The sequence below is a fragment of the Lotus japonicus genome, chromosome 1 (assembly GCF_012489685.1).
Source record: "Lotus japonicus ecotype B-129 chromosome 1, LjGifu_v1.2".
NCBI lineage: Eukaryota > Viridiplantae > Streptophyta > Magnoliopsida > Fabales > Fabaceae > Lotus > Lotus japonicus.
Window position 1 is genome coordinate 111,734,157 of NC_080041.1, and position 16,386 is coordinate 111,750,542.

Sequence of the window (16,386 nt, forward strand, 5' to 3'; positions counted from 1 at the left end):
GCGCTGTCAGAAGGTGCAACACGACAATGTCAAGGTGACAAGAGAAGGCTCAGGTAAACAACTCTGGTAGAAATGACGATGAAGCCTGACTAAGACGCTTGAAAGAACAATGATGACGACGAAAGACGATGTCAAGGTGACGATACGTAACTGACAGACAACTATGGTTGACAATAATAAAAATTACACACATGCATGAAATCGTACCTAAGTTTTAACTTATGATCGATGATGCGTTGGGAAAACAATAGAGATTGAAAGAGAAAATAAGTGAAATCAAGATAGAATAGAAAGTTAGATGTAAATGTATCTAATTCATAAAAAAATATGTTTATACGGTTTTTTTTTGTATGAATAAATCACACGTGATAACTCATTCCAATCAGTAATAATCCCTTCGTTCCAAAATTGTTGTTGTTTAAAGTAATGCACACACTTTAAGAGTTCATTAATTGATATAAAATATGACTAAAACATCCATATTTGAAATTGAGCTATACTAAAGAGAGAAAAATAATAATTATTGGTTAAACAATTTGTGAGAATTGTGATATGTGAACATTAGAGATAATAGGTTAGAAATAAAATATTAAATTAGGATATATATTTATGGAAGAAGATGTGACAAATATTCTTTAATTTATAAAACTAATCATTTTAAAATATATGTCATAAGCTAAAACAACAACTATTTTAAAATGAAATGAGTATTCTCCTAATTCTTAATGGTGCTTGTTGTGGTATCTTAAGTCAGGCCAAGGTATGGTACCCAAAATGAGTTGACATAATAATAAAGATTCATGTATATATCATTGAATGTCGGTAGGTGGTCCTTTGCAGGCTTTTTCAGTGTTTTCTCCAAGCATTTTGGTAATCGTCTTTAATGGTAACTCAGTGGGTGCTGTTTTGGTAACACTCTTGCCTAGCCTTGACTTTAGAGAAAAGAAGGTTGTTATGGCTTTATCTTTTGACAGAGAGTTCCCTTTGTCTTTTCTAAGATCTTCCCTTGATGTCTTTTTGATGGATGCCTTTCTAAGTTGTTTTATCTATGATTCGCTACCTCTTCAATCTCTTCTACCTCCAGCTGAGGCGGTTTATCCCAATGTTGTTGATGTTGTGTTTGGTTTTTATCCCTCTAGGCCTGGGTATCTGGTCTCGTTGGAAGATGATGGGGTCGCTCAACATCGGCTCTTTGATGTGGCAGTTGGTTTGGTTGCACCGTCTTTGGATGCCTTTGTTCCCGATGAGCTTTTGTTTCTCTTCCTCGTAGGAGATTGCGTCCAAAAATTGTTAAGAGAGGTCGCAAGCCTCGCCAGGTTCCCTCGGCGACTTGTGTGGGTTTGGGTGCATGTGATGGTGGAGGTCCTTCCTCGAGTGTGATTATGCACTTGGTTCATCCTACTCCGCTGCATTCAGAGCGCTCCAGGTGGCCTACTGGACGCGGGCAAAGAAGGCTTGGGTGGTTGGCAAGTTTGTGGGTTGTACCTTTAACGGTGTGGACGAGGCGGCTATCCGCGACCTGACACAACAAATTTAAGGAGTGGTGGCTGCCTTGAGTGACGGGGTCGCTCTTGGTGTTGCTTTCGGATATGATTTAGGTCTCCGACTTTACTTCCTTTGGTTTTTTCTTTGTTCAAGGAGGTTTTTAGTTGTTTATACTTTATAGGGTGGTTAAGTGTTTGTGTATTCTTGTGGATTGTTGGGGCTTTGTATTTGTTATCCTTACCATCCTTTTTCCGAGCTTAGTATCTTCCTTCCTTATTGTTATTAATATATTTGGACTTCCAAAAAAATGTATCACACGAGTTAGTAATTATATTTTCCCAATAATGTACCTTAAGATTAATGACATCAATTCGATACGTGTTAGGCTCTCCCTTGACTGAAACCATGTCACTCAAACCCAATGCTAGCATTGAGATTTGCAACTGCTTCAAGGTCGGGGTGGATGCCCACATATGTCGTCAAAGAATAATTGAGTTGTCCAGTGAACAAAAGCACTGTCTCACCACAACTATAACTTCGAGAATTATAATTTCAATTATCATATGTCATTTGTTTGTGTAGCTCCTTTTTTGTGTGCTTTAGTCTTACTTGTATAAGTGGTCTTTCATTAATTGATTTTCTTGTTCTCTTTGTATTTGGGAATACCAACTCTTGTGCTATAATTGAATACAATTTGTACTGTATAACAGTGTGTTTGGTTTAGTGGAAAGGAAATGGAAAGATTGTTGATGGAAAAAAAACTACCCCAAAACTTTTTCTTTCCATTGATTGGTTGCACTTTTAAAGGGGAGGGAAAGAACCCTTTTTGTGGGCCCTACTTGGAAAAAAATTCCCCCCTAAACAGGACGGAAAACAGAGGGAGTGTTGTGAATTTAATTGAAAAGACCAATTTGCCCCTATTTCAATATTAAACAAGTTATGTGTACAGTTTTTTTTTTGTCAAGGTTGCATATATCATATTATATTAAAGTGACTTGTTGACGTGTATAAACTACTAATATTAATATTAACTTAGATGCTATTATTTCTTTTTGGTATGATGAGATTATTTTCTTCTTAATTATGTCTGAGATTTGATTTGATATTGACTATCCAATCTCCTATCTTTTACATATCAATGTATGACGTTAATAATATATCGCATCTAATGTATCCCGTAGATCTATATTTTTTCTTCAATGTATTCATATATCGTATATAAATGTTAGAAGCATTTACGATAGTTTTTTTTTTCTTATTATAGCTCTCAAATTATGTGCATAGTTTGAATTTTCATAAAATAATAAGGATTCCAATTGGTCAATAATATTTTTCCTATTTAGTATTTTGTTTTTTTACTTTCTATTGGAAGATAAAAAATATGAAAGAATATCATTTATTAAATAAAATTTCTTTAAAGTAGATTTATTTTATTTTATTAAAGGTATTTAAGTCATTTTACAATTATATTTTCTTTCTTTCCTCTCTCTATCAACCAAATCAATCATGAGAAAAGAAAACTTTTTACTTTTTTTCCTTTCTTTTCTCTCAAACCAACAACTTAAATAATCCTCTCACTTTCCTTTCCCCTTCTTTCCTTTCTCTTTCTTTCCTTCCACTTTTCTTTCCTCTCCCTTTCTTCTATAACCAAACACACCCAAAAAAATCACACATCATTAATCTATTGAATCACCTAATGTAGTTATTATACTAAAAATAAAAATAAAAATACGGCTACCTTAGTGGAGTACTTTCTATTTTCTAAGATAGAAAGAAATCCAGAAACACACGAAACAAGAGGATTGATCAGAAAACGACAAAAACTCGGAAACCCAGTTGTCAGAAATATCTGCAACCCACACAGAAGCAGCATAGTTCGATTATTACCGGAAATAGCCGGTATTACTCGAAACCCTATGTCCATCATGAGCACACTTGGTCCAAGAGAGAGAAAGCACAGTAACAGTAGTATTCCATTCCCTCACTCATAGTCATTGGATTGGTTTTTGCATTTGCATAATTGCATAATTGCATTGCATTTCTTTCCTTGTGAGAGAGTGAGTGTGTGAGTTTGTGTGCAGTACTTTCAGTTTCAGATGCGTGTTGGGAGCAAAACCCAAACCCATACCCTCCAATTTTGAATCTGTTCACGTATCTCTGTTACTCTCTGCCATGCTTGTAGCAGCAGCTAGCTCCAGAATAAGGTCATCATAATAATTATATCTTCTTGTTTCACAGTCACCATCACCGTCCCCATCACTTCCACTATTCTTCCCTGCATCATCCATCACTTCTTTCTCCCTTCTTCAATAAAGTGTCTCTTCAACTAGTAAAGTTTCTGTTTCTTTTTTCTTTTGTTGTTGCTTTTTGGTTCCTAACTATGGCTGAGGGTTTTGAGCACTATCATGTCCCACAACAAAGTAGAAGAGATAAGCTTAGAGTTCTTGAACCTTCACCTATCCTTCACCCTTTACCTTCTTCTCTCTACGACCCTTCACTTATTTCCTCTGATTTGTTAGCTTGTGTCAACAACAACCAACAAGGTCATCATGATGTGTTTCATGGTGGTAAAGCAACAAACCAAGGTGGTGGCGGTTCTGTGAAAGAAGAACGTTCCAATTTGATGATGGGGTTTGTGAATAGTGGCGCCGGTGGTTCTTCCTCTTCTTCTTCTCCTCCTGCTTCTGTTTCCCACCACGGTTACTTGGATCCTTTTCTTTACCCTCCTCAGAACCTCCAGAGCTTTCGAGAATTTGATTACAATGATGGAAGTGGAATAATGGTGTTCAAGCCTGAGCCTTTGTCTCTGTCTTTGTCATCCCACAACAAAAACACTCATCACCACGCGCTGGAGCTGAATCTTGATCAGCGATATGGGGCTATTTATGGAGACAAGGTTGGTGGTGGTGGCGGTGGTGGTGTGGTTCCGGTGGTTGTTGGAGGAGGAAGTGGTGGTTGTGCCTCGAATGAAGTTTCGAGGAACTCTACGGTTGTTCCTGTGAGACCATTTACGGGGTATTCATCGGTGTTGAAGGGATCGAGGTTCTTGAGGCCTGCACAGCAATTATTGGAAGATCTGTGTGATATTGGGGTTCGTGGAGTTTACAGTGAGAAAATTACTGCGGATGCGTCGTTGATGGAAACTCCTGCGGAGAGTTTGAGTGCTAGTGGGATTGTTGTGGATGATTCACTTGGGGATGTGAATGAAGGTAGGAAGAACAAGTCCAGGTTATTAACCATGCTTGATGAGGTATACATGTCTCTTTTTTCTTTGAAGTTTCATGAAATTGTTTTTCAATGTTTGATTTCCTATTCATTTTGTTTTCTTGTCTATAATCTGTGCGATTGTGTTACTGTTTTAGATAGATTTTGTGCGGATGAGAAAATGGGGGTTCTTGATCAGGTTTCTTTTTTTGGTTTTTTGCCTTAAAAAATTAGCTTTAGCGCAAATGATGATTCCTTTTGTGGGTTGCATGTAGGAAGCGTGTGGTTTATGTTGTACTTATGTGATTATATTCTTGTTTTGTAGTTTTGATGGTTGAGCTTATATACATCTGTGTTAATATTCCATTTGCATTAAGATACTTGCATTTCGTGTGGTAGCATGGGAGAATTAGATTATCTTTTTGGGAAAGTTATTGAAGGGGAATATATGCACTGAGATTGGTAGTGTGAAGCCATATCTAGGTGATATTCTAGGGGACAATGCCACCCAGTTTGGAAGGGGTGTAAAGGGATTGTAGGAATGCGTTGGAAAAGATTTATACTCAGAAAAAGTGTGTAATCTTAGGAACATGTTGTTCAAATCAAAGTATAAAGAAACCTACATTTTTAGATGACTAGGCCTTTTGCCTTAAAGATTGGCTTTTTATTGGGATTTTTCTTAGTTATTAAGGGGAATAGTTTGCATGTCATCCACAGCCCAGATAAAATTGATCTTCACATGATTCAGTGGATATTTAGAGGATGTTTTGATTACATGAAGGCCCTTTAGATGTTCTAATTGAACTATTAATTTCTGATTGGCTATATTAAAGGTGTAATATATGTTTTTTTATCAGCAAAAAGGTGTATATATATGTTAACTGAGCATATGGCTTGTAATGTCTATTAAAAGATTAGGATGAAAATTAAATATGAATTAACTTCCTTGTGGGAGGAAGATGCTGTATAAAATTATTTTTATATCTTGTTAGAATTTAATTTATAACGACAGTGTAAGAAGTTCTGTTTTACACATGCATCCAATCACATTTCTCTATTTTCCACTTTAAATATTTTTAAATTCAAATTTAATTATGACGTGACAAATTGATGGATTCTAATTGGATGCATATGTCAGATTCTTTTACATTGGAAATGCATAGTAACTACTCATGTTATTATGCGACAACTATGCCTTAATACGGTATTATATACTATACATAGCATCTTCAGGCTCGTTGTGTGTGAAAGCTTATTGGGTTTACATTAGGCCGTGTTGTTTTCAGTTGAGAATGTCCCCAATGTACGTTGAGAAGAGCCCCAATGTACATTCGCACAAATTCTAAGGCATTGAAACAACGGAACCGAAGAGATGGGTTGACGAAATGTGCTTTCACTTTTTTTCAACTGAATGCATCATGTTAATTATTATGTATTGGTATAGTGGTCGTGCCATTTGGTATAGGATGCTTATATGCTTTATGCATGGTGTTTCTTAATTAGTTGGCCTCTAATCTTGGGCTAGCTAGCCATTTATGAATTCAGATTTAGTGGGGAATAGACAGCGCAGGTGTATATATATAATCACTTACATTTAATTTGTTGAATTATATTAAAAAAATCATAAATTCTGTGCAAGCTTTGTGAGGTGGAGGGTTACCCTTTACCCATTTGGCTGTGTTATAATAAACCATACAACTTCTCTAATGGTTACCTTTACTCATTTGGCATATGCCTTGCTTAAACAAGAGATGCAAATATGATCATATCAATTGTGAGAATTCTTCTATGGTAATGATGCACAGGTATATAGGAGGTACAAGCTGTACTATCAACAGATGCATGCAGTTGTGACTTCATTTGAGTATGTTGCCGGCCTCGGTAATGCAGCCCCCTATGCTAGTTTGGCCGTAAATGCCATGTCTAAACATTTTAGATGCTTGAAGAATGCGATCACTGACCGGCTTCAGTTTATCAACAAGACTCATTTTCAGATGAGCAATAGGAAGGATGAATCTCCAAGGTTTCGTGGCAGTGATAGAGGAGGCCCTTACGGCCAAAGGTCGACAGGGTTTCTAGAGCATCAACAACCTGTTTGGCGACCTCAAAGAGGTCTCCCTGAGCGTGCCGTGAGTGTCCTGAGGGCATGGTTGTTTGAACATTTTCTGCACCCGTAAGTGCTATTCTAATTTATCAAGGTGCCTCAATTTTGATTTGTTCATTAAGAATACATTGATTCCCTGTTTTTATACCTTCATTATCTAATGATGTAAAGAATACTTGTACTTGTATACATATGGACCCCTCTGATCACATGACGCGCACTGTCATGTGCAACTTAACTTATTTGTCTCTTCATAAATATTTTGACATGACTCTATCATGTGAAGTTTTCACATGAGAGGATCCTTATCCATGGACTTCTAACCCATTCATGAGACTAATGTGTTTATTACTCGGTTGGTGCAGTTATCCTACTGATACGGACAAACTAATGTTGTCTAAACAAACTGGTCTATCTCGTAGCCAGGTGAGCAGTCAAAGACAGATGATCCCTTTTCCACAATCAAGAACTGGTTTTTGGTTGAGATGGATTCATTCAAATTTTTAATTATTATTGACTATGTATTCATGTAAAACAGGTGTCTAATTGGTTTATTAATGCAAGAGTAAGGCTTTGGAAACCAATGGTGGAAGAAATACACATGCTTGAATCACAACAATCTCAAAAGACATCACAGAGGGAAGAACATAGTAGGAACAATCTGAGTGATCATCTTTTACCTTCAGATAACATCACCGAGAATCCATCTACCTCAACACATAAATTTCGAACTAGAGATGAACTTCCTAACATGCTGGTGAGGAGTCAGGAACAACTGAACCAGCAAACTAACACAAGCAACATTCAGCAAGTGGGTATTGGAGGGAGCATGGGGAGTACTGGTGCAGGCAACAATGGTGTGTCTCTGACGCTTGGTCTTCATCAAAATCACGGGATTGGGTTATCTGAGCCCTTTAGAATGAGTCAGCGTTTCGGTCTTGCCCTTCAACCGGAGGCAGTGTATGTTACAAGTGGTTTTGAATCACACAATCGACATTTCGGAAGAGATGTTATTGGAGGGCAACTGTTGCATGACTTTGTGGGCTGATATATCTAGCTAGATGTTATGGGGTAATATACTAACCATGTTCCTATTGTTGCTTTCATCAACTATGACAAATTAGGAAGAGGAGGATGATTGGAATGTTAGCATTCTCTTATGCTTATTGATTTTACCTTCAAGTTTGGTATTAAGTGATATTTCTTGTGAGCCCACAAGTATAAGACTGTAAGTTTTGGTGAATTCATTTCAAGGGAAAAAACAATATAATGTCATAGGCTGATCCAATTTCACCATTTTATTTGGCTATGAACTTTTGTATTGTAAACCAAGTCAGGTAAACGGATTTCAGTATGTATTAATGTATGTGATAGTTGTATCTTGTAGAGTTGTAGAACATCCCTGTGCAAGGACTTGTCTTATTATCCAATAGCTAGTCTTGCAATAATTTACTGTACATAATTTTTTTAATATATATGTAGCTTAAGTATGCCGGAGCAACCAGCAGGTATCTTTACATGGAACGTGCAATCTTCTTTGGTGAATGTAGTGTACTCCTCCCTCGTTTTTTTTGTTTTTTGTTTTATTTTTATTTGGCTTAAATACTCAAGAGGTCCCTGAAATTCTCCACTGTACGAAAATAAGTCCCTGATTTTTTTTTCCCGATTCCGAATCCCTGGAAAAAATAAATAATCAGAATAAGTTCCTACTCATGTTTCCAGCCTATGTGACACAATTTTTGCTGAGTCATTTATTTCACGTGACTTTTTTTTTTAAATACATATGGATTAAAAAAATAAAATTAAACATTTAAATTTAAAATTAAAATCATTTTAGGGATTTAGGGTTAATTAGATTTAGGGATTTATGGTTAATTAGGTTAATAAGATTTTTAAATTTAAAATTAAAATCTTTTTAGGGATTTAGGGTTAATTAGGTTAATAAGATTTTAATTTTAAATTTATGCTAAAAAGCACTTTTGGCCCCTGATGTTTTAAGTTTGTGCAAATTTTGCCCCTACTATATTTTTGTCGATGTTTCTATCCCTCATGTTTTCAAACAGTGCACTGTCTACCCCTCCGTCAGTCATACGTTAAAAAACTAACGGAATTAGCTGATTTGGTTTTTTTTTTTTTAATTTTTTTGGACCTACTGCGTGGAAATTACAAGTGAAATCGGCAAAAATTGAGCAACATAGGCTGGAAACACGAGTAAAGACTTATTCTGATTAATTTTTTTTTTCCAAAGATTCGGAATCGGAAAAAAAAAATGCAGGGACTTATTTTCATACGGCAGACAATTTCAGGGACCTCCAAAGTATTTAAACTTTTTTATTTTGTCTAAATCACCAACGCCAAGGATGAAGGGTGATATAACCCACCTTGATGGACCACTAAGATCAAAATATAAATAGCATCCACTAAGAACAATTATAAAAAAATGAAGAAAATAATTTAAAATTTGTTATTCACTTATTTTAAATTCTATTAAGTTCTATTCGTCCATCTAGGATGAGCTTAAATCATCCTTATGAATTATTTAGGCAATCTCATTTCATTTTATTATATTTACAAGGTATCAAAGTTTTGGTGGATACTAGGGTGCTCCTTAATAAAAGGGGAGCACCGGTGGCTCTATGTGGTAATTTCCCTCTTTAATTTTTTTAAAAATAATCTATATTTCAAAAATAATGTATTTCTCTTTCTCTTTTCCCCCTTCATCATCATCTCACTTCAACATCTCTTGAAATACTATTTATTCGTTCTGGAAAATCTTCTCTCTCTTGCTGCCGTTTTCTTCTCCTCGTGCGACCATCCTACGCAAAACATGATAACTCAGGGAATGGAGAAGAAAGCTAGGGTTGGGAAAGAGATAATCTAAAGTTGACATGTAAGGAGGAAAAATTCCTCTTTTCCTAGATATGACTTCGAATATGGAAATAGGGAGTCGAGATCGTTCAGAGAGTACCTTCTTTTTCCATAAACGAACCCTCTTCTCCTTATGAGTAGGATCGTCATGGTGGTGTTTGTTTTTCCAAAAACCCTAAGATCTAAGCGGAAAATCTAGTTACAGGCGGTGACAGCTCACCGAAAAACCTTCAACCCGCGGTGGTGCTTCGTTCTAAGGCTTCCTAAGAGCTTCCTCTTCGCCCACCTTCACCTTCATGGAGACGTCACTCTTCGATTTGGTAGATAAAGTGTTCGAGAAGAACCTTTCCGATTTCTCGAGAGCAAAGGAGGTTAAGCCTTTGCTTCGATTTCTCTCGCGCGAAAACGATATCATTCCCGGAGTTGACGTTCAAAGGCGGCACCAAAATGACGCTGCCTAAGATGAAGACGGAGGATTTCCTCTTCATGTTTGAGGGTTTCTGGGCAGTCCTTCTTCGTCTAGGAGGATAGATCGAGTGTTTTTGAGTTATTTGGGGTTGGGTTAAGTGTAAACCAAGGTAGTGGTTATTGGTGGAGATCTCGCTGGAACCGAAGGGAGAGCGAGGAGCTTGTTGGGGTGGCAGTGTCCTTGTCTTTCTTTGGCGATCTTGCCAATGGAGCTCATGGTCAGGGCTTGGGAGAGGAAGAACAAAAGCATTAGTGGTGGTTCCATGGTGGTTTTCATCATAGAGAAAACATGAAGAGAGAAATGGATAGTTTATGAAATTAACAAGAAGATGAAGATGAAGATGAAGATGATATATTTTTTTATAAGCAAAAAATATATTGAATAAGCACAAGGGGTGCTAACCCACATGCAAAGAGAGAAGAGAAAAAAAAAGGAACACAATTACAACATCAAAATTTCAAAGACACAACCACAACCTACCCTCCACTTGACACAAAACACAATAAATCCAAAGAAACAAAAGAAAAGAAAGAACCCCCAAAAAATATGTGACTAATCAATCCCCTGCAAATACACCAACATAGGAAACAAAACCAGAATTCATATTTCCTCAAACTAGTCCCACGCAAACTAGAGGAGAGAAAAACACCAGCAGTCCTCCAAAGCACTATAGGGAATGAATACAAGCCTCTAGGAAGTTCTTCCATTCAAAGAGCGAGAGCCCAACCCCTTCACTTTATTGCGGATCCAATTCCAAGATCGAAATTGAATTAAATCCAGCAAACCATCCCTGTCAAATTCTGCATTACGAAAGACCATTTCATTACGAAGGAGCCAAACTGACCACACCACAGCAAGCCACACAGCCAAATCACCCATCTTATGATTTCTATTCCAGCCATGATAAGCAAAATTCAGAGAATGATCATTTGGTGTATTATGTTGGGTCATCGGGCTACCTATCCAGACATGACAAAGAGCCCAAACCTGGCGAACTTCAGGAAATAAGACACAAAATGAGCAGTGCTTTCCAACTCCTCATGAAAAAAAACACAATGAGTATCGTCCCAAGCTTGGAGCACCCCTCTACGAAGCAACTGTTGTTTAGTTTGGTGTCGATCGAACAACAACCACCATGCAAACGCCTTGACATTTGAAGGCACAAGGGTCGGCCACAACAGTTTAAATGCTTGATCTGGTTCCTCCTCACCATACACCTGCAAAACAGAATAAGCATTGTTAGTTGTATAAATCCCCTCATGGCTTGGGGACCACCTCCACTCATCATTTTGACTCTCCATTAAAGTTACACCTCCCACTGTCTCACACAGTGTTTGAACCCACCCCATGAATTCAATTTTAATGAAATCAGGTTTCTAAAATTTTAATGGAATCAAATTGATTTGTTATTTATTAGTTTAATTTATATTTAGTCAATTGAAAGTGGGTAAAAAGATGAAGATGAACCAGAAGAAGAAGATGAAAATAAAGAGATATTATGGATTTTCGTTTTATTTTTAATTAATAAAAGATGGAACATTACTTTTTTTTCATCCTTTTATCTCTAATTCAATCATAGTCATCTATATAAAGAATATTTCAACCTTAAGTTTTTACAAAAACTAGTTTCATATTAATGTAAAAGATATAGTGTAATTATAGTGACAAATAATTGGTAAAGTGGTGCAATTTTACACTACTTGCTTTTGCCGGTGATAGCAGGTCAAGAAATTTTTTTTTTTAAATATATCATTAAAAATTTATTATAAGTTAAATTGTTTAAAAAAAGATATGTTAACCTTTTATAACAAGTTAAGATAAGTGGTGTAAAATTACATCACTCTCGCCCAACTAATTATAAAGAACAGAGAGGAGTAACATTTTTAAGAGTATTATTTAGATAGTTGATGACAACCAAGGTATCGTTTCTTTATGCTTTGTTTGGTTGGAGGGAGGAGAAAATAAAATAAAAGAAAATATGGAAATTAAATCGATGAATGAATTTGTTTTTAGTCTAAATTCATTCATTGATTTTTGTGTTTTCTTTTCTTTTCCTTTCCCCTCCCTCCAACTAAACATAGTGTTAATTTTTTTTTTTACTCAGATGGAATCTTTTAGTATTTAATGCCCATAATTTCATCCGGTGGATGACATGTTTACTCATGAAACCAAATCAAGCTCACCAATCAGGCGTAGCATGAAGAATTATGAGTGCTGGAAATCTGCTTTCTTCATTATAGGTGTTTGTGGACAATTCAATTCTATCAGTATGCTGAGTAATTTTTTTCCGATAACATAAACATGTTAGGAAATAATATAGCTGAAGAAGTAAAATAAACCTGGAGCGTAATCTACAACATAAGAATATAACGTGGAAACTTCAAAACCGGAGAAAAAATCACGGCCGTTGTCAAAATCGACAACCAGAGAATAAACACTATGTGAAAATTATTACAACATATAGACTTCACTCTTAACATTATGTGAATATTTGAACTACATCTCACAATATTCTAAAACAAGAGCATAAGAGAGAAAAAACACAATATAAACTTAAAATGTTTTTAAGTGCTACTACTTTGGTGTTTTTGGTGTGTTGAAACTCATTCTACACTATTCTAAGCAATGCGGGACTTCTCCAAGATGCATTCCTTGATTTTTTTTCTCCTTCATTAGCAATGTGAGACTTACATTGCTATCAATCCCAACAATCTCCACCTTGATTGTAATGGTCTTCAGTCTTCATTGTCCACACCGACAATCATTGTCTTCACCGATAAACATAATTCTCATTGTCTGTATATATATCGACAAATTAAATTATCATACTCCACCATAAAGAGTACACTACATTTGGATTTAAATCATTCCAAGAATTTTCATCACTTGGAACTAAACCATTCCAATAAATTTCACATGCCGAAACCTTGCTGAAAATTTATGGTGCAACTTTCATGTTGCCTTTCTCCGGAAGTTCATCAGCCATCGACATAACCACGTACTTTGCATCAACGCCAGCCAATGCCCGACCCTATCACCACACATCTTGCATATATATCAACCAATGTTCATGTGCTACCTTGCTACCTGGACAATTTCATGCCCAGAACGCCTTGTGTGATCATAATTGCATCAACTCCTCCATCACAGCATCATCGCAATATCACACTTCTTCAGCACCATCGCAATACCACATAAAGGAATATTCATCGAACTGGAAACTTTGATACCACTGTTAGGAAATAACACAGCTGGAGAAGTAAATTAAATCAGGAGCGCAATCTACAACACAAAAATATAACGTGGAAACTATAAAATTGGAGAAAAAATCACGTCTGTTGTCAAAACTTACCACCAGAGAATAACACTATGTAAAAATTGTTACAACACATAGATTTCACTCTCAACCACCCCACCCCACCCCAGTACACTCACACTCTCCAAAGTGAATATTTAAATTACATCTCACAATACTTTAAAACAAGAGCATAAGAGAAAAAAAAACACAAATATAAACTTAAAGTGTTTTCAAGTGTTAGTGTTTTGGTGTGTAGAAACAAGGAACTTGAGATCCTTATATATAGCATTAGACTCCCTCATTCTTCATTATTCTAAGCAATGTCAGACTTCTTCAAGATGCATTCCTTAACTGTTTTCTCTTTCATTAACAGTGTGAGACTTACATTGCAATCAACCCCAACAAAATAAATAATAACTTAGCAACTTACGTTTATAGGATTTCTTGCAATACATTTTCAACAAAAATAAAATAAAGTAATTTCCTCAAAATTCATGGTCCTCCGCACTATCTCCCCATATATCATGTTTTTTTTAATCTGTCTCCATGGAGGTGGTGGGTGGTGAGCCTTTACTAGTTGTAGGACTTTTGATGTTGTTTTGTAATTTTACTACTTTTTTTTTTCTCTTTTCTCCTCTCTTCCTACTTATATTGGGTTGAAGTACCCCTTATACTTCACTTTAATATAATATTTATTGCTTATAAAAAAAACATAGAAATTGGGACTGTATACCTTTCAAATCTACTTGAAGAATAAAATTCTTATGGCCCTGAAGAGGACCACTAGACGACAAAGCCTGAAAAATGTAGCAATTGAAAAATATATATAATATTTCATCCCTGAAGCTATAGCTAATTACAGATCCTATTATTGTGGTTTTATATCCATGGCATCTATTCCTAATTTCTTATTTTAGAAACATAAAGTGCAAGCACAAAAAATGAAATGAAAAAATGATGGTCCTTAATTTCTTATGCCTTCATTAGAACAGGACAAAAACACACACGCAAGCATGCATTAATGTCAGTGTTATTCGCTTTAAATTATTTTTCTGAAATTTTATGAACATCACTTTTTTATATATAATCTGCTGGACTTGTTCTTTCAATGAAATATACCAAAGCACAAGGGGTTCTGGACTAGTTTAATAACAGGACATTATGGGATCTAGTGATCCAAATATCTGTTGGGAAATAATCTGTGTTGGGGAGATGCTGCAACACTTGGGCTGATGAAGATGTTGACGGATGCACTTGAAGATTCAAAGCGTGCATAAGCACTAACCTTTAGGTTCAATTCGCCCCCACCAATTACTGTGTATTGGATGCAAGTGAGAAAACCGGCGAATTCCCTTCAGGATACTTTGAATTCCTTGATGTGGTTTGTACTAACACACCAAGCGTATCTTTGATAATAGTTTACAGAAGTATGATTCCCACACTTCACTCATGCATTAGTGAAGTGAAGGATGATTTAGAATATAGTAAATGGAGGAGAAATTGACCAAAAGGAAGTCCAATTTCGTGCATCAGAATTATGAGTTTTTCTGCCCAAGTATCTCTTTATATAGAGATATAAACATTCCTTGGTGAAGAGATATATCTCTTAATAAAAGGTTTCTCAAAAACTGAAATATATAATTAATGTTTCAGATATGTTACCAACCATCACGTTGGTTCATCTGGCAGCGCGTCCCATACAACCACCCAAGGGGTCGTGATCCCGTGTTCGAATCACGCCTCTTCCCTTTTTGCTCAGAATTTGAATTTAAATTCAAATTAATGAAACAAAAAGTAACTGACCGGGTTCGAACCCGTACAGCACAGGTGCCATAGGATAATGCCTATCGATTGGACCATCTCACTATATTGTCATATCTTCAAACATTAATTAATATAAGCATTAATACAGTGCATATTTCCAAGTATATATTTTGGAAATATCTCACAATCCCCCACCATTTACAAAATATAGCTAAATCCATATTTCCGGAAATATCATGGTTTCAGATAATGGTATCTTACGATTTGAACCATTACTTAGTAAGAAATGGGTTCCACTTATCCCGAATAGAAATTGGTAGACAAGCTTTGAACCAACTATTTAATGGAACAAGTGTGCATAACTTACACATGAAATCTCGGTATTATCAAAAGAATTTAAATTTGACACATTCAATAAGGCCTTGTGTCACATATCCTATTCATGAGAATTTAAGAGTCAAACCCTTTAACTCTATGAAGCGGCTCCACTTCATTCTCATATAGGTAGACTATATCAGAAATGAACCCATAATTATGCATTCCAACAAATATATGTTATATGTCCATTACGAAGAAACCTTCATCCTACCACTTTATTCTTATGGTCCAAGTACTTCTACTCTTTGGGATGTATCGATAATTAAGTACTTGCAATCACTCTTATAGTGTACTTTCACCATTGAACTCAAGACTTAATTTTACTTAAGTGTGAGTTGAGTTTCCACTATTGGTGATCAATTCGATATGGGTTTGAGACTCATCCCCAACGATGTCTTCAACACCATTCCCTTTGTCAGACCTTTCGTCAAAGGATCTGCAAGATTCTTTCACGGTTCTTACGAACACTATGGAGATTACTCCATTTGTAATTAAATCCTTCACATGACTATGTCTTAAAACAATATGTCTGGATTTTCCATTATATACTTGGCTGTATGCTTTTGATAGTGTGCACTGACTATCACAATGTATGGATACTTGTCTCATTAGTTTTGGCCAAATAAGTATCTCATACAATAAATTTCTTAGTCATACAGTCTCTTTACTACATGCAGCAAGAGCAATAAACTCTGCAGCCATGGTGGAGTCGGCAATGCAAGTCTGTTTCTTTGAACCCCAAGAAACTGCACCTCCACCAAGGTTGAAGATCTATCCACTAGTGGAAGCATGATCTTTTACACAAGTTACCCAACT

At 36.0% G+C, this 16,386-nt stretch overlaps 1 protein-coding gene across 1 annotated transcript; it reads left to right on the top strand.

Annotated features, from left to right (window-relative positions):
- Positions 1 to 3,429: 3,429 nt before the first annotated feature.
- Positions 3,430 to 8,305, top strand: LOC130729259 (BEL1-like homeodomain protein 9). The gene is made up of 4 exons (XM_057580946.1): positions 3,430 to 4,735; positions 6,495 to 6,862; positions 7,159 to 7,219; positions 7,332 to 8,305. Exons 1-4 carry the CDS (start codon positions 3,866 to 3,868, stop codon positions 7,839 to 7,841), a joined length of 1,809 nt encoding a protein of 602 aa, XP_057436929.1. The 5' UTR covers positions 3,430 to 3,865; the 3' UTR covers positions 7,842 to 8,305.
- The last annotated feature ends 8,081 nt before the right edge of the window (positions 8,306 to 16,386 follow it).

Excerpts from the sequence above, each read along its gene's own strand:
- LOC130729259 (XM_057580946.1), top strand. The coding sequence starts at position 3,866 with ATGGCTGAGGGTTTTGAGCACTATCATGTCCCACAACAAAGTAGAAGA. Across the intron at positions 4,736-6,494 it reads TATTAACCATGCTTGATGAG|GTATATAGGAGGTACAAGCT; the intron begins GTATACATGTCT and ends AATGATGCACAG. Across the intron at positions 6,863-7,158 it reads TTTGAACATTTTCTGCACCC|TTATCCTACTGATACGGACA; the intron begins GTAAGTGCTATT and ends CGGTTGGTGCAG.